This window comes from Giraffa tippelskirchi, chromosome 1 (assembly GCF_054371585.1).
Source record: "Giraffa tippelskirchi isolate mGirTip1 chromosome 1, T2T-mGirTip1v1.2.pri, whole genome shotgun sequence".
In the NCBI taxonomy this organism is placed as follows: Eukaryota; Metazoa; Chordata; class Mammalia; order Artiodactyla; family Giraffidae; genus Giraffa; species Giraffa tippelskirchi.
This window is the reverse complement of record NC_137275.1, coordinates 51458151-51476243: the sequence shown is the minus strand read 5'-3', so window position 1 is coordinate 51476243 and position 18093 is coordinate 51458151. Positions and strand designations below refer to the sequence as shown.

The following is an 18093-nucleotide window of genomic DNA, read 5'->3' as shown; positions in this document are numbered from 1 at the left end:
CTATTTCAATCTCACTGCACTACATAGTGGAATCACGTTTGTATCAATGGAGACATCTTTCAATAGGACTATAGCCTTCAAGTCTATACCCTAGAGGACTGTGACTTAAACACAGGACAAGACTAGTAGCTCAATCTGAAATTTGTTTGGCACTGGCAGACTAAAAACTGCGCATACCTGTTTTTCCAACTTTTCACATCACTGGTTCCAACAAACAACAAAAACCACACATACATATACACATTCACACAAACACACATATGGGACAACGGAAAAAAATGAGTGGGAAGTGGCTTTTAAGTAACAGGGCAGGGTACCTGGGATGCTCTCTAACTTTCTTCTGAGCTCTTCATTTTCTTGTTGCAGTGAAATCACCTCCTGCTCCAGCTCTTGACACCGGGGACAGTAGCCTTCCTCTTCCTCCTCCTCTTCCTCCTCAGGCAGCGTAGAAGATGATGGGTGACCATGGGATTCAGATGTTGCTGGGGAGGTCCAGCCACCTAGTGTGTGCACGGGGGATGTTGATAAAGGATCCACATCTGCCAGGTGGCCATACTCGCTGACCGAGGAGGTGTTTGGAGTTGGAAAGCTCCCTGAGAGCAGGTAATTTTGCAGGGAGTCAGTGAAAACTCTCAAAAATGCAGAAGTTTGTTGTTTCCTTTGCATATATTGCATCTCAATGTCTAAATTGTCTGAGGTCTGACTGTGGACCCCTTTGCCAACAGGACATGGTTCCTGTCTTTCAGTGTAATTTGAGCCTTCCTGCTTCACACAAGATATCATAGATTGAGAATGGTTGGAGTCTAGAAGTTTGCCTCCACAATTTAAGAGGCTAAGGACTCGGCTGCATTGTTGAGCAAAAGCGTCCAAGATCATTCGACTCTCTGAAACAGAGGAGAAGACATGTCAGAGACTGACAGCCAAGACAAGGGACAAATAGGGTTCTTGACTTGGAGTTCAACATTAAAAATGTCAGAAACATGGACTTCTACTCTCTGCCGCACACCAATGTGACATAGTGAATCTGCATGTACCTGGATGCACAGCTTCCTGTTGCTCCCAATGAGCCACCCCAACTCGATTCTGGGAAATGGCTGGATGGGACTGGGGCACCGAATAGAGACCCCCTCTCTATGCACAGCTCTGAACTTACACCTTTGGCTTCATTAATATCCTCACTCTAATGAATCAAGCCAGCCCTGCAGACTCAACTCCTCACTGACAGGGGAGCTTACAGCAATCATTACTGCTATTTCTGGAGTGCCCTCATGCCCTTGCTATTAATCAGCTGATACAATCCCCAGAGAGTACGTTGCTCCCAGATGCAAACTGGAGAAGAACGAGAAGTATTTGTGAAGTGCTCACTAAACATCTAAGATAAAACAAGCAGTGGGCCTATGAGGCAAATGAGGAGCCCCAAAGTAAGACTGTGTCATCCAACATCTGGGTTTGCAATTCTTTCTTTTACTTTATCTGATAACTTAGCCTGATCTATAGCAGCAGCACCTGAAAACCAACAGTGCCCTTCTTAGGGCTTCTCCCACCAAATCTCTTAACTGGCACATACAGAGAGGGCCAGTTAGTTTCCAGAAATGTATTCTAAAGCATATTAACTGTCAATCAGTGGAAAGCAAAAAACTAATAGAAAGCAATCAGTTCACCTCAAAAAGAAAAAATATGGAAAGGCCACCCCCACCCCCCCCAACCTCCGCCCCAGTCAATAGTGTGAAAATGTGACTCAATGTTGTTAGTCTAAGGGTTTTGAAAATTCACCCTAAACGTAAATGCTACAAGAACATTCTCTTCTTTGTAGACCACCACCCAGAACAGGCAATTTATAAATACCCAGAGAGAGATACTTTTTTAGGGTTTGTATTTGGCAATGAGGGTGCCTCTTATTTCCTCTCCCCCTATGTAAAATAGTGGCAACAAACAAAATACTGTAGATTCTAGATGCCAATATCTATTGTTTATTATAGAAATATAATTAGTCACTGAAGGACCGACACTGAAGCTCCAATACTTTGGCCACCCGATGCAAAGAGCCTACTCATTAGAAAAGACCCTGAGACGCTGGGAAAGATTGAAAGCAGGACAAGAAAGGGACAAGAGACGATGAGATGGATGGATGGCCTTACTGACTCAGTGGACATGAGTTTGAGCAAGCTTCAGGAGATGGTGAAGGACAGGGAAGCCTGGCGTGCCACAGTCCATGGGGTCTCAAAGAGTCAGACACGACTGAGTGACTGAAACAACAACTAGTCACTTGTTGTCCCTGGAAATGTTGTCTAGCTGTATCTTTTACTGAGGAAAAAAAGACCTTTAAAAGTGAAAAATGGTGAGATGCTCAAGGGTTTCTTTGGGGACAACAAACCAGAATAATTGTGACTTAAGAAAATTGATTTCTCTAGAAAACCCCAGTTAATGACCAGCAAAACCAACCTTTAGAAACCTCCACGCAGTCCTTCATGCTCTTCTTTGTTTTTTCTTACTAGTCTTCCTAAAGTAACTAAGATATCAGGGGGAGGGGGTAAAAGTCTCCTTTTCTAACTATTTAATAATTTATCTAAGGCCCAGAGCATACAGGAAGCACCCCTCACATCTCCCAAATCTATAAAATGTGACCATTTCAAAATCCCTCAGGAAAAATGACAAGTCAGAACACAGAGGCCAGTACTCTTCAGCTCAGCAGAGACCCAAGAAACTGTATATTCCATGAGTGGACTGGAGCTTGAGGGCCAGCACAGTACCTCAAGAAATATTTACTGAACACATGAGGGGACTCTTGTAGATAAAATAGTATCTTAGTTTACAGCACTTGTATTCTTATCCTGAATCCCACAAATATCAGGCACAGGCCTGTTTTTTTAACCACAATTACTTTGAGTGCTGAAGAAAGAACTAGATGCCAGGAATAGTGTTAGGCTAGAGCTGACTGATGGGCCTGGAACTTGACCCAAGTAGCAGCCGAGATAAAGTTGGCTTGCTACTTTGGAGAAAAAGGGATGTGTATGTGGGAACTATCTTTCCTACACCAAACACTGGAAGTCATGATGACTCTGCCCCCAGCCAGGTGGAAAGGAAGAAATGAGCTCATGATTTGAAGGGAAACGTAATGGAGAAAGAATTCAAACAGTTGGGTACTATATTTTACAATGGCCAAAACCAAATAAATCAGAAAGTAAACAGCTGAACCATACAAGTGGGGAGGTTTAAGATGTTGCATTCTCATTTTTTACTTCCGGGTTTTTGTTCTTTTATTAGTAAAATCAAAGGACAATATTGATTGGGGATTCTCAATTCTGGCACATTAGCAGTTTTCATTCATTTAATCCTATAATCCCATTCCAGACCTGAAGTTGTATTTACTGTTTGCATTTTAATCAGAATAGTCCCAATCCATTCATAGCCTATATACCTTTAACATAAACTTGAAGAAAGAAAAAACATATGAAAGACTAAAACACAATTGCTTAGAAAGAACAGCTTGAATATATTTGTCCAGTGTCCTAAAAGGAGTTCACTTGTCTAAATATTGATAAATCACATTACAGTATAGATTTTAAGGGGAAAAAAATCTGATGTATAGATAAGCATTTGTTTTCTTAACTGAAGGATAAACTCGTAATATGTTGAGAAAAAGTCATTATGTATTATGCTTTATTATGAAGATAATGTATTAAAGTGCATTCAGAACATCAGAGAATAGTTACAGCCATAAAACAGTTCTTGCCTGCAGTTTTTCCAAATGTTTTATTCAGAATTTGTTCTCAGAACTGATATATGTAAAAATAGCCACTGTAGCCATTAAAAAGTTGAATTCTCTTCTTTTCAGTACCTTATAATATTTGAATAGTATTTTATGTCAATACATTGAAGAGTGCGATAAAAAATGTTACTATTATACTTGGTGGAAAACAGCAAATCTTTCTTCCACTTAACACATATTGCAGCCAGCAATACTTCACCTTTCCAGACAGAATATAATTAGAAATAGAAGTACTGTGTGATGCCCATTATTGCTAAGAAATGGAGAAAAGTTCTGTTTTCGTATGAACACAGTTGTATGGCACACTGGTCTATGATTCTTAATTGAGCAAAGTGTGAACGTGTATTTTAAATTTTTTGAACTTTTCTCCCCCCACTAGTCAGAATGTTCCACTCAAGTGATAGCAAGGAAGTACAAAGTCAACAGATTACAGAGAGGCTTTAACACAACCTACTTTATCCCTAACTTCTCTAAAATGAAATATCATAAAATGTTTTAAAAAAAATCACAATCATAAAGCACTCTAAAATGACCATGTTTCTCAAATTTATTTTGCTTTATTTTGAAACCTGCCAGAAGATAACATCATATTGCAAATTGTGCCTAGTCTGATTCCAGAATCTGAACCCATGATTATTTTTGTAATTCAAAAAGTCATTTCTAGAAATTCTTCAGAATTTAAGAGGTTTAATACATCCTAAATCTGATTAAGTGAAGAGGGATGGGAACTCAGCAATGAAACACAGGCTCCCTACTTTAACATCCTTCTTTGTAAGTAAAGCCTGGAATGGAATTTGCCCATCACAGCGGATCCCCAAGAGTATTCTGTTTCTATGAAGGAGATCACAGTAGTCAAGATCAGTGGTAACCTTTTGATTTTAGCCTGGTGAAGGGTGAAATATATTAATATTAAAAATGCAGAAGCAGAAAAAAATTTCTGTGACCTATACTACCATGTATCCATATATTTATTATAATCTACCAAAACGATTTCCAACTAGCTCAAAATAGACGATTTTCTTAAAACATTAATATAACTTCTTTCTATGAGAGGACTTTGTGGCATAGAAAATAGAAGTTACAAAATGAAAGCATCTCTGGAAGCATTACTCTATTCTTAAATCAATGAACTACTCTGTCTTAAAAAAAAAATGCCATCAGTTTTTTTTCCCCTAATGGCAAACATCAACACAGCAAAACAGGATGCAATTTTTCTAAATAAATAAATCAATGATGTGTCAAAAATTAACAGATGAGTTAATATACCCAGTGCTATCAAAACCAGATGGTGCTTCCTAATATTCATCCTGCTCAGTCAATCCCTGAATATTTTCTGGACCATCGGTATATAAAATAGGATGCTGCTATTTGTGATGGCAAACAAAAGCAATCATGCCTGCCAAGCACATACTATAACAGGCAGCATTTCAGCTCTGCTAGACAGAAAGTAATTAGAATGCTTTTAATGTCCAAAAGAATGATGCTGATAGGCTGCCACAGATGTGTAGATTTATGAATATTTATATGGTGGTTTATAGCTGACACTTTTATCAGTTGAAGAAGATAAAATATCTGCCTGACTCAAAAGCTTGACAGTCAGGTTAATAAAATCTCATTAAAGAGAATGACCTATGCAATTATATAGGATTTATTGTAATTCATTTTTGATTGTACTCTGCTTAAAGATGCAATTTCCCATTTCCTGATGCCAAATTTAGGCTGCATATCAAGATCTACGTGGGTTTTAACTCTAAGCCTCCCACAGAGGAAAAATATGCTTTTAGAAGCGTGGTATATTACCCCTTTTAAGGAAAATTATTCTCTTCAGGAGATTTTATAAGAACACTGAAAAATCTATTTTAAATCACGTGTCTCCTCTCAATGGTTTATGGCCCTTAATGGCAAATAAGGTTCACTTCAACCCTTTCATCTTTTCACAGCATTTACTCTGGACACTCAGTTATCTCTCTTCTATCCTTCACTCATTCCATCTCATTGATGTTTTGATTATTTTCAGTTTACCAGGTGGCCTGAGATATTGCAATAACACTGTAGAGAGGGTGCAACAAGCAAATCACCACCCCTCCTACCTCCATTCCACCAAGTATGCTTACATGGCTGTCTGGGCACAGATGCTTATTGGTTCAAAGTGGAACCACTAGTTCCTCAAAGAGCCAATCATCTCTTCAGGTGCCTGTCCTTCTGAGGGCCACTCATATCACTGTGCCGGTTAAGAGATGGCTTTGTCCCCAGTGATTAATACCATGACCACAATTCATGATATCTAGCACTAAGGTCTTTTTTTTTTTTGCCTTCCCCATTAGCCAAGAACTGACTCAGTGGAAAAGACCCTGACGCTGGGAAAGACTGAAGGCAGGATAAGGGGATGACGGAGGATGAGATGGTTGGATGTCGTCACTGATTCAATGGACAAGAGTTTGAGCAAGCTCCGGGAGTTGGTGATGAACAAGGAAGTCTGGTGTGCTGCAGTCCATGGGGTCACAAAAAGTCAGACAAGACTGAGCCACTTAACTGATTTTCCTTACTGCAAGGAAGAAACCTACAATCCAATTCCTATCTTTCCAACAAGCACATGGCATCCTATTCTTGAGGCTATAAAGCTTACCACTCCATGAGCTCTCTTAAAAAAAAGAGAAATGTTGAAAATAAAGGGAAATAAATACATGGAATTTGAGGAGCATCAGCAAACTGCTTTTCACTCTTTTAGATTCACTGACATGATTTCCACCTGGGGACAGAGACAAACTAAACAGGACATCAGAGTAAACACTGAGAGAGGACATTCAGAACAACGTAAGAAGGAAAAATAAAACAACAAAAACTCTTTATGAATGAGAGTGGGGAAACTGCCAGAGTAAAAGGAACCCTGGAAAGGATAGCAAGTAACTGGTGCAGAAAACAGAATACAGGAAAAACAGCAGGAAAAAGCAAGGTTAAAACTATGGATGAACATGGAAATGAAAGGGGGCAGACTTATACTGTCTTAAAAAAGGTAAAAGACTGAAAGATAGTCAGCAAAGTCGGAAAGGAGAGAGCAAGATGAGATTAAAGACTGAAGTGAGCGGATAAAGAGGGGGAAACCCCCAATGAACAAGGTGGCTTGGAGGTTGTGCTAAGGAGTAAGCAAAGTACAGAATATGGGAAAAAGACCCAAACTTCTGAACAAGAAAGCAGAGGTAGGAAACTAACAAAGAATGACTACGAAGTAGTTTATAAGAAAATCAGAACCCAAACCCAGAAAGCACACAAACCTCACTAAGAAAGGGAGAAAACACTAGAAAAATGAGGAAAATGAAAGTAGGATAGCCTAACAACGAATACAAAAGCACAACAGAATATAAATACAGGAAAAAAACCACCAAACAATGAGGACATCCACACACGAACCCCTCCAAATCAGTAAGGGATGTGACAGGACAAGTCTTCACTATGACCTGTAATTAGATTTTCTTTCTCAAAACCAATCCTTCATGTGTCAAAATATTGACAAACAACACAACATGAGCTTAGGCTTCTATAACTCATTTCAAGACAATGCTATTTTCATCAGAAAAAAAAAAGCTTTGGATTCACTTATATGCAGAATTCGGAGGGCTCCAAAGTGCCGTAGAAGGCCTGAGCAGGAACTTTTTAGTTCCGAGAAGCGGGATAAACGAGGCTGCGCGTCCTCAAGGAGCAGAGAGCACCCTTGGGCGCAGGCCCCAAGCTGCGGCCTCTCCATCAGCCCGCTTCCCTCCCCGCAGCTGGGCAGGAGGGCCGGCTTTTACCAGAAGTCTCGTACCTGGGTCACGTGAGTGCTCCCCGAAAGGTATTTCTGAGGGGCACGGACCCAGAAAGCTCGAGAGGCGCGGGATCACGCCGTGCAGCAGCGCCCACCCGGTGTGGGGAGCGAGGGAGGGGAGAGCGAGGCGGGGCGGGCGGCGGGACCTCGAGCGCCCGGGGTTCTCGGGGCTGGGGGAGGGGCGGGGGTCTCCGTCCCTGAAGTCGCGGCCGCCCGCTCCACCCGCGTAACTGGAGCAGGGGGAGCCCCGCGTCTTAGAGCCACCCGCGGGGACCCTGGGGTGGGTGGTAAAAGGGGCAGGCAGAGACCGCGCGCGCTCGCAGAGAAAAAAGAAACAGCCCTGGGGCCCGCTGAGTGACCGCGACCGAGCGAGGGAGAAAGAACCGAAGAGCAAATGAGAAGGACAGAGGACGAAAAGCATATGGAGGGGGGAGAGAGAGAGAAAGGGAAGAAGTAGAAGGAAAAAGTGAAGCCGCAGAAAGGAACGAGAGGGCTTCCCCGAGAGTCGCCGGGTAGCACCAGCTTCTCTTGGAGCCGCCGCCGCTGCCACCTCAGGGTGTCCCGCCCCCACTCCCAGCCCGCGCACGATCCCCGGCTCCCCTCGCCTCCACCAGCCAGGTCGCCCATCGCCACCGCCGCGTTACCCCGGGCGCCGAGCGGGATGCGAGCGGCGGAGACACCTGTTAAGAGGCGCGCGCGCGCCGTCGGAAGCCCGGGACGCGGCGGCGGTGGCGGCTGGGAAGCGCCAGAAGTTGCCGCCCGCGCGTGGAGGCCTCAGGGGTGCGCTCGGACGTCCGGATCCTCCCTCAGCCGGTGTGCACGTCCCCTCCCCACCCCCGCTCTCCCCTCGCGGCCCTCCCGCTGGGCCCAGGGCGCGGCAGGCTCTCCGCGGTCCCCGGACTTCTCCTTCCCGGGGCCCCACCCCTCCCCCCCGGCCGTGGTGGGACGGAAAGTTGCGCCCGAGAGTTGGTACCTGCGCTGAGCTCCAGACCGGCGCCGTCGCCGCCCGTGCTGCTGCTGCCCGCGGCGGCCGCCGGGCTCGACCCGTACCTGACGACGGCGGCGAAAGAAGAGGATGATGACGCGGCGGGGGCCGCGGGCGGCGGCGCCGTAGTCCTCAGGTGGCCCTGGGACGCGGCGGGCGTGCCGGACGGAGACGACGACGATGCGGCGGCGTTGGCCCGACCGGGCCCGGGGGGGAAAGATCCCTGCGCCTGGAACTGCTGCTGCGGCGGCGGCGGCGGCTCGCTGCTGCTGATGGAGACCGCGGCGTGAGAGGCGAAAGGCGGCGGGGGCGGCCGCACGTGCGGTAGCTCCACCAGGGTGGGTCGCTCGTAGCGCTTGGCCAGCGCGGGCCTCTTGCCGGGGAACGTCTTGAGGACGCTGTAGGGGCCGCGCTGCTTGTAGATTTTGGGGACGCTGGGCCCCTCCTCTGCCGGCTGCATCTCTTCCTCCATCCTGCGCCTCCCGGCCGCTTCCCGGCCGCACGCCCCCTCGGCGCCCGGCGCCGGGCTCCGGGGATGCCGCTGCCGCCCGCCCGCCGGCTCTGCCCGGGTGCGCGCGTGTGGGAGGGTGGGTGTCTGTGCCGCGGCCGCCGTCACCGCCGCCGCCTGTCGCGAAGCCTGGCATCGCCGAACCCCTGCGCGGGGGGCTGCAGCCCGAGCGCTGATTGACAGGCTGCCTCGCCAATGCCTGGAGGGAGAAAGGAGGTAAAGAGCAAGTGTTTAGGGTAATATCTGCTAATGATAATGGGGGCGGGGGCGGAGCCTGGTGCCGCCGCTGCCGCCCGCGTGGTCGGCGAGCCCGGCGTGCGCCTCCGACGGGGGAAGGGAAGGAAAGAGCCGGGACCCCGAGGGCGTCCTGGTAACAGCGCGAGGTTCTCGCCGGGACGAGACTTCGGAGCCCCGTGCACTTGAGGCTCCTGCTGTTATGGGCGGGGCCCAGTTTTAGGAAGGAACACTTGGCGTCCCCTGCACGACCCCAAACTCTCGGGTTGCACCCAGCTGGGAGTAGTTGGGGCGGAGCGGGGCGGGGCGGGGTAGCTGGAGTGCGTGTGTACCTTGGAAAAATAATACACCGCGTTCTTCTGCCTATGGGAAATCGCTCCGCCAGCTTTCTGAAAAGAACATCCTGAAGGCTTGACCCAGGTTGCTGCGAGTTGTTTGCGTGCCCACGGGCTTTTGTCTATATCCAGCTCATGGCCTTCGAGTTAATGCTGTCATAAGAGCACACAAAGCGTCAGACTTTTACATTATTTCATTAGATTCCTATGAGAGGGCATAAAAGAATCCTGTTTCCCCATTCTACAGATGAGAAAACTGAGGCACTTTGAGGAAATTGCCCAAAGTCAGACACTCAAGTGTGTGGCTGAATTGCACATATGTACCCAGATATGCAAATTCTCACTTCTTGTAGCAGGTAGACTCTGCAATTTAGGGGAAAAAATATGACCTGATACCCGCTTTGGGGATGGTGATTAGATACTCTTAACAGTGTTGTTTGGGGGGGGGGGTGTGCGTGCGTGTGCGCGTGTGCGTGCGTGCTTGTTGGACCAAGATTGCCCAAAAGCTCTGGCTCTCTGCGTTGCCCAGGCAGCTCCTCACTGCGTCTGGGGCCACCAGAGCAGAGTTTCTGGACGACGCACAATTTCAGTAGTTGTTTGAATGAGGGAAGTGCCTCTGTGGTTCAGAGAAGGATCCCATGGGCTAGAGATGTCTTCATATCTAGAGGACTGTCCTGGCTTCTCCCAGCCACTTTGGGAACAAATCACCCCTCCCCTAGGTCAACTCCAATATCAGCAACTCCCTCCCAGGTTTGGTTTCTAGCCTTCAGTCTTCACTCTCCAGGTTAGAATTCTGGGTACGTCTCCTCCTTGATGTGTGACTGTCATCTCTCCATTGTGAAGTTAGTTTCCTTTTCAGAGCTTTCCTTTTAGTCTTGGAAAAGTGACCTATTTTCTTCTCCGGGTTGAGGACCTTGGTCTCTCATTCGCCACACTTCCCTTCCTCTGGAAACCTCTCTCTTTGCAGGATCAGCTTCCGGGTTCCTCCACCCTCCATAGTCTCCCTCTCTCCTGCGGCCTCCTCAGATCCTGCTGTGGTTTTCTCCCCTCCATTTATTAGAGATGAAATAAATAATGCCATAAATAAAAGTATTTGGGAGTCCAGGAACTGTCAGGGTTGATTAGGGCATAGAGGACATTTTCTTTCTCATTATGCAAAAGCATTTCATGGGGAAATAAAAGAGGTTTCGTTGTAACTCATGCATGTCATATTTCAAGGAATTCAAGATATTAATCATATTTAACATTATTTGCAACGTTTCTCCCTGGCTTCTGAAAACTGCTAAATGAGGACACGTGGATCAGTAAGAAAAAGGGAGACAAGCATGAGAGGGACAGTTAAGAAATAATGAAATGCTGGTGAAAGACAGGGAAAGAGAATGAGATGCCAGGGAGATGTTTCTTAGGCACATAGTGAAAAATGGGGGAGCTTCTTCTCAGAGGTGAGACAGCTGAAATTGAATGATACACTGGAAGAAATAAATGATAACAAACCTCCCCACACTTTTCTTTCTAGAAAGCAGTTCTGAATTTTGCATTGAAATGTTTTCCTCCCACTTTACTCCCAGATAATTTGCCAATAACTCCTGGCTTTTGAAAAGAAATTGGGTGGTGCCAGTGTGAGTAGGTGGGGGGGGGGGCGGTTAGAGGGGAGAAATTCATCAGTTCTACTACTGAAGAAATAATTTCCTATAGCTGGGAGCTTTTTCTTCTCTTATGTATTTTTAATTTGTATCAGCCTCACCACTTAAGCACCTTAAGAGACTGGGAACAGTACTTCTGTTGTTATAGTTTGCCAGTGAAAAGGATCTGCCATTCTGTATGTTGAAAAGTGGATGTTTCTATAAAATTGAATGGTAAAATTAGTGGTTTAGCTAAAAAAATAAAAAGACACCCTAGAGAAAAATATTAGAATTTTTTAAATGACCAGCTTGTAGATCCTCATGCTAGCAGTCACCTATGTCTGGATCCATAGAAAAATGAAGTGCTTAATAATCACGTTTTAGAAAATGAAATGGGCATTTATTCCCAAGTGTGGAGTTGAATTTAATTTTAAAATTGTAAGTGACCACTGTTCCCTGCCTGGGGTTGTATGTACCTGAGTATTGTATATAAATGTAATATATTGAAGTGTTTATAAAATCACTGGCAGCACTTTTGTAGGCATTTTGCTGTAAATTTTAGTCCAGATTATCAGATAGTGATTTTGCTGATATCCTCTCTTTAGGGTCTCAGGGGCTGATGGGATGGTAGTTACACTAAAGCTTTAAATCTTTTTATATATTTACTCTTACTTAAAAAAAAAGATAGTGAACTTTTAAAAAGCCAAGTGGCTATTTATGGATAGGGTGATTTTTTGACTGGCAGCATGTCAATTCCTTGAGCCATCCAGAATATAGCTTTTAAATAATAAGTCAGCCATGGGAAATGCTTTTTATTGCAACAATTTCAATGATATTTAATGAGCTTCTGATTGACTGTTTGATCTCCCAATGTTTTGTGCTACTTTTAATTCATTTCGTATAATAGAAAAAAAAAGTAATTGGAATAAAATTTTGTGACAAGATAATGACCTTCCACTTTGAAATTAAATGTCTGATTAGCTTCAACATTTTAATGCTGAGATGATATTGCAGCAGGAACAGGGATGTGCGTACTATCACTCGGTGGAAAATGACTGAGGAATACTCCTTTGCTTTTCCCATTTGCATAGTAGAAAGGGCACGGTAGCCACGGAATCATAAGCTCACAGTCCTAGAGGGACCAAAATGGTCTTTTATTCTTGTGATTGAGCCTATGCCCATAGCTTTCCTAAGACCCTGTCAAGTGGTTGTATAAACCATGCTCAAATACCTCCAGTGATGAGGACTTCGCTACTTCTAGGAGCATCATTCACCCAGGGATTTATTCATCAAATACTTATTGAGTGCCTACTATGTGCCTGGGATTTTTCTAAGCAGTGGACAATATGCATGCTAAGTGGCTTCGGTTGAAACCACAGGGACTGTAGCCCTCCAGGCTCCTCTGTCCATGGGATTTCCCAGTCAAGAATACTGGAGTGGGTTCCCTTTCCCTTCTCTAGGGGATCCTCCTGACCCAGGGGTCGAACTCACATCTCTTAAGTCTTCTGAGTTTGTAGGCAGGTTCTTTACCAATAGCACCGCCTGGGAGTCGCTGGATATAGTGGAGCCAAATATCAAGATCCTATTATGATAGAATTGGGGTGGGCAGGTAAGAAATGATCAAGTAGCTAGCTGAATGATATTAATATATTTATATAACAAATACATATTTATAAAAAGTATAATCAATTATTATGCTTATTATATGCTATAATATTTAAAATGTTAAATAATATATAATGCATAATACACTATTATTATTTCAGATAGAAATAATTATGATTAAAAAAAAACAGCATGGGGATGTTGCTTTTGATAGGGTGACTGAGAAGAGTTGTTTGAGGTGGAACCATCCAGCTGAGAGTTACTCCTAAAAAAGAGCCATCCATGAGAAGAGTCTAAAGGAAATCAGTCCTGAATATTCATTGGAAGGACTGATGCTGAAGTGGAAACTCCAGTACTTTGGCCACCTGATGCGAAGAACTGACTCATTTGAAAAGACCCTGATGCTGGGAAAGATTGAAGGCGGGAGGAAAAGGGGACGACAGAGGATGAGATGGTTGGATGGAATCACCGACTCGATGGACATGAGTTTGAGTAAACGCCGAGAGTTGGTGATGCACAGGGAAGCCTGGTGTGCTGCAGTCCATGGGGTTGCAAAGAGTCAGACATAACTGAGGGACTGAACTGAAGTGAACTGATGAGAAGAGCGGTTTAGGCTGAAGGACAATAGTTGTAGGAGCCACAAGGCAGGAACAGGCTTGAAGTTCTCAGGGAGCTGAAAAAAGGGCCAGTAGTCCCAGTATCCTGGCAAAGGGCAGAGTGAGGAGATGAGGTCCGAGAGGCAGGCTGGGCCCTGGCTGCGCAGGGCCTTATCCATCTGAGGAAATGTTTGGGTTTCATTCTAAAAGCAGTTGGGAAGCTTGGAGGCAGTTAAGCTGGGGAGTAACATGACCAGATTTATGTTTTTAAAAGATAATTTTCAGAAAACATAAAATCATGACTCCCATACATAAAAATGAACAGATGTTAAAGCTTTTATTTAACTTGCTCAATGCCATCATAGTATTCAAAGGACAATTTGATGTGGAAAAAAGGAATGTTGAATTGAATGCATAAATGTTTTGTGTATGTTAATTGGTTTTCCCATGAGGGATGTGGGTGACAGCTGGAAGGGAACCTCTACCATGAAGGACGGTTTGCGTATCTATCAGTTATCTAAACTTTCAAAATTGTAAAAATAGTTCAAAGACAATGAAATAGTAGATTCAGATAACTGGGGAAGATGTGCTGTACGTAGACAATGCAGTTTTCCAATGAAATACAATTTACTTCCTGCAACACTTTTAAAAAAAAACCTTTTAATTTTTACAGTTATAGATTCTAAACTTATCATTTTAGAATAAGCTTATTAATAAGCTTATTATTTTTAAATAATTACAGATTCACAGGAAGTTGCAAAGATAGTGCAGAGAGGTCCCAGGTACCCTTCATCCATTTCCTCCAAAGGGTGGAATCATGCAATATGGGATCTTTTGAGATTTTTCACTTACTTTAATGCCCTTGAGATCCATCCATGTTGTTGTATTAATAGTTTGATCCTTTTCGTTGCTGACGAGTACTCCACAGTGAATATCCCACAATTTGTTAAACCATTCACCTGTTGTAGGATGTTTTGGTTGTTTTCAGTTTGGGACTATTGTAAATAAAGCTGCTCTGAATAGTCCGGTACAGGTTTTAGTGTAGATGCAAGTTTTGTTTCTCTGAGTCTTTCTGCAGTATTTAAAAAGATTCCTTCAAGAAGAAAAAAAAATAAAAAGATTCCTTCTGCTTTGTGGACAATGGACTGTAGAGGATCAGACTGGCAGCAGGGAGACATTTATTTTCTAAACAGTGACTGAGTAACCCGTTCAAAATATAATCATATGTTTCCACTGCCCTTCATTGTCTTCCCCCTCCATAGAGTGAAATGCAGAGTGTGTCATTGCCTGCTAAAGTCCCCTTAGGAGCTACAACCATCCCTTGCCTCTCAGGCCTCATTCCTTCTCTCCCCTCCTCTCCTCACTCCACTCCAGCCTTAATGGTCTTTATCAGGTTCCAAATGTCCTGTGTCAAGATTCTTACCTTTAATGTTCCTTCTGCTTAAAATGTTTCTTTCTCCACATGTCTGCAAAACTTCCTACCTTATCTCATTCAAGTCTTTGCTCTAGTATCTCTTTGAGCCCTTCACTAGTCACCCTATTTACAATTGAAGCCCCGCCTCCCTCCCCCCATACTCCCCACCTCTTTTTCTATCCAGCACCTATCACCATCTGTCATGCTATACAGACTATCTGCTGTGTAACATCATGTTTATTACACGGTCAGTCCTGCATATCCTTGCATTCCCCATCTGTGATTTCAACCAACCGAGGACTGAATTTCAAAATTTGATTTACTGATACCTGGAGCTGACTGTACCACTGCCACTTTATGGAGGGAACTTGAGCAGCCATTTTATAGAGGGACTTGAGTAGCCATTTTATTTAGAGTCTTGAACAGCCATTTTGTATATTGGACTTGTGCAGCCATTTTATGTATGAGATTTATGTAGCCATTTTATGTAGAGACTTGAGCAGCCATTTTATGTAGGGTCTTGAACAGCCATTTTGTATATGGGACTTGGGCAGCCATTTTATGTATGGGATTTGTGTAGCCATTTTATGTAGAGACTTGAGCAGCCATTTTATGTAGAGACTTGAGCAGCCATTTTATTTAGAGACTTAAGCAGTCATTTTCTGTAAGGAATTGTGCAGCCATTTTATGTAAGGTCTTGAACAGCCATTTTGTATATGGGAATTGTGCAGCCATTTTATGTAGGGACTGGTGCAGCCATTTTACATAGAGACTTGAATAGCCATTTTATGTAGGGAATTGTGCAGCCATTTTATGTAACCTACTTGAGCACTGGAGGATCTTGGTATCTTCAGGGGATCCTGGAACCAATTCTGAGGAATGACTCACTTATTTTTTGCTTCCAGTGAGTAGAATGCAAATTCCTTAAGGGCATAAGTTCTTTTTTTTTTAATTAGTTTATTTTCTATTGTTTAACTTTACAATATTGTATTTGTTTTGCCATACATTGACATGAATCCACCATGGGTGTACATGTTTTCCCCTTCCAGAACCCCCCTTCCACCTCCCTCCCCATCCCATCCCTCCGGGTCATCTCAGTGCACCAGCCCCGAGCACCCTGTATCATGCATTGAACCTGGACTGGCGATTTGTTTCACATATGATAATTTACATGCTTCCATGCCATTCTCCTATATCATCCCGCCCTCACCCTCTCCCGTAGAGTCCATAATACTGTTCTATTTATCTGTGTCTCTCTTAATTAAGTGTCGCATACAGGGTTATCTTTACCGATTGACTAAATACCATATATATGTGTTAGTATACTGTATTGGTGTTTTTCTTTCTGGCTTACTTCCCTCTGTCATAGGCTCCAGTTTCATCCACCTCATTAGAACTGATTCGAATGTATTCTTTTTAATGGCTGAGTAATAGTCCATTGTGTATATGTACCACAGCTTCCTTATCCATTCATCTGCTGATGGGCATCTAGGCTGCTTCCATGTCCTGGCTATTATAAACAGTGCTGTGATGAACATTGGGGTACACGTGTCTCTTTCAAGTCTGGTTTCCTGAGTGTGTATGCCCAGCAGTGGGATTGCTGGGTCATATGGCAGATCTATTTCCAGTTTTTTGAGGAATCTCCACACTGTTCTCCATAGTGTCTGTACTAGTTTGCATTCCCACAAACAGTGTAAGAGGGTTCCCTTTTCTCTACACTCTCTCCAGCATTTATTGCTTGTAGTCTTTTGTTCTGGTCCTTGAGTCTGCAGCATCTAGGCTAGCAGCTAGCACAGAGTTGGGAGAAGGTAATGGCAACCCACTCCAGTACTCTTGCCTGGAAAATCCCATGCACAGAAGAGCCTGGTAGGTTGCAGTCCATGGGGTTGCTAGGAGTTGGACACGACTGAGTGACCTCACTTTCACTTTTCACTTTCATGCATTGGAGAAGGAAATGGCAACCCACTCCAGTGTTCTTGCCTGGAGAATCCCAGGGAGGAGGGAGCCTGGTGGGCTGCCATCTATGGGGGTGCACAGAGTGGGACATGACAAAAGCGACTTAGCAGCAGCAGCAGCATCAACAGTAGCACAGATTTGAGGCTCAGGAAAGGTTTGTTGGATGAATGGGTGACTTTAGGAGGCTCTGGCAATAGTCCAGGTGAGAACTTAGACTGCTTAGACCACTGCAGTGGTGGTTTCAATGGAAAGAAATAGATAAATGGAGAATATATTCAAGAGGCAGTTGTTCCTTTTTATACAGCTTTGGAAAGTGGAAAGTTTATGCTTATGTCACGCCCAAATTTGCTTCTTCTAACTGTTGGCTGTTGGGGTTATTCAGAAGAAGTTTAATCCTCTCCCTAATTTGAATTTAGAATGAAATCTTACAACATTTTTTCCTTCCTTCCTGTGATAATTCCTAGGACCTTTTTGAAATGGATCCCTCCTTTTAAACAGTAGATTAGGATAGTCATCTTTGGTCTAATTACTATTTTTCTCACTAATAAGATTCTGTGTTCATTAGGACGCTTTCAGTAGCATGTGGCAGAAACCCAACACAAATGAATTATGCATAAAGATGCTTATGGGTGTCATAACCCTGAAGACTAGAGGTAGGGCGTGTGTAGAGCAGATATACATGCTCATATAGTATTATTAGGAATCTACCTCTCTCCATTGCTTGCCTTCAGTTTTCTTTCTGTTGATTCATCTTCTGGCAGGCTCTTCCTTTGTGGTGTTCATCTGGCCACCAGCAGTTATCACTTGTGAGGAAAGAGAGCACCTTTTTCCCGTCAGCTCTTGGAAATACCAGAATTAACTTCCATTGTTTTGTTGTGTCTTGATTAGTTTACTTGTTCCTTGATCGTTCCAATGTTGTGATGTTGGGGCTGTTGTCCTTAAGAGGAAAAGAACTAGAGAACAAGGAATTGAAGGAATTTCCCCCAAGTCAAAAAGTGAATTAATTGAAGAGTTTAACTCAAGTGAAGATTCTTATGTTTAATCAGAGTAGCAAATATAACTTGTTAACCTTGCTTAGTAAATATAATCTTTTACTCTCTATTCCTCACTTCCCTCCAATTTCTGAATGAACATTCCTCCCAAAGGGCTGAAAACACCCTGGACAGAAGTATGAGCTTGAGAAATATATGAAGATCAAGTTGGATATTAAAGCCTGGAGGGCAAAAAGAGGAGCAAGTTATTAAGAGGAAGTCAAGGAGATGTAGTA

The 18093-nt window shown here is 43.9% G+C and overlaps 1 protein-coding gene across 3 annotated transcripts in view; it reads right to left on the bottom strand.

Annotated features, from left to right (window-relative positions):
- Nucleotides 1-12169, bottom strand: part of BEND4 (BEN domain containing 4) — a 34715-nt gene extending 22546 nt beyond the window's left edge. For 2 of the 3 annotated variants that reach the window (XM_081523935.1, XM_081524110.1), the window contains exons 1-2: nt 8545-12169; nt 318-884 (exon numbers count right to left, since the gene is read on the bottom strand). In XM_081523935.1, the coding sequence (XP_081380061.1) occupies nt 318-884; nt 8545-9028 (1051 nt within the window). In that variant the 5' untranslated portion in view covers nt 9029-12169. Of the gene's footprint in view, nt 1-317; nt 885-7571; nt 8333-8544 lie in introns of those variants that run through there. The other variant, XM_081524019.1, reaches the window with a different exon arrangement.
- Nucleotides 12170-18093: the final 5924 nt, after the last annotated feature.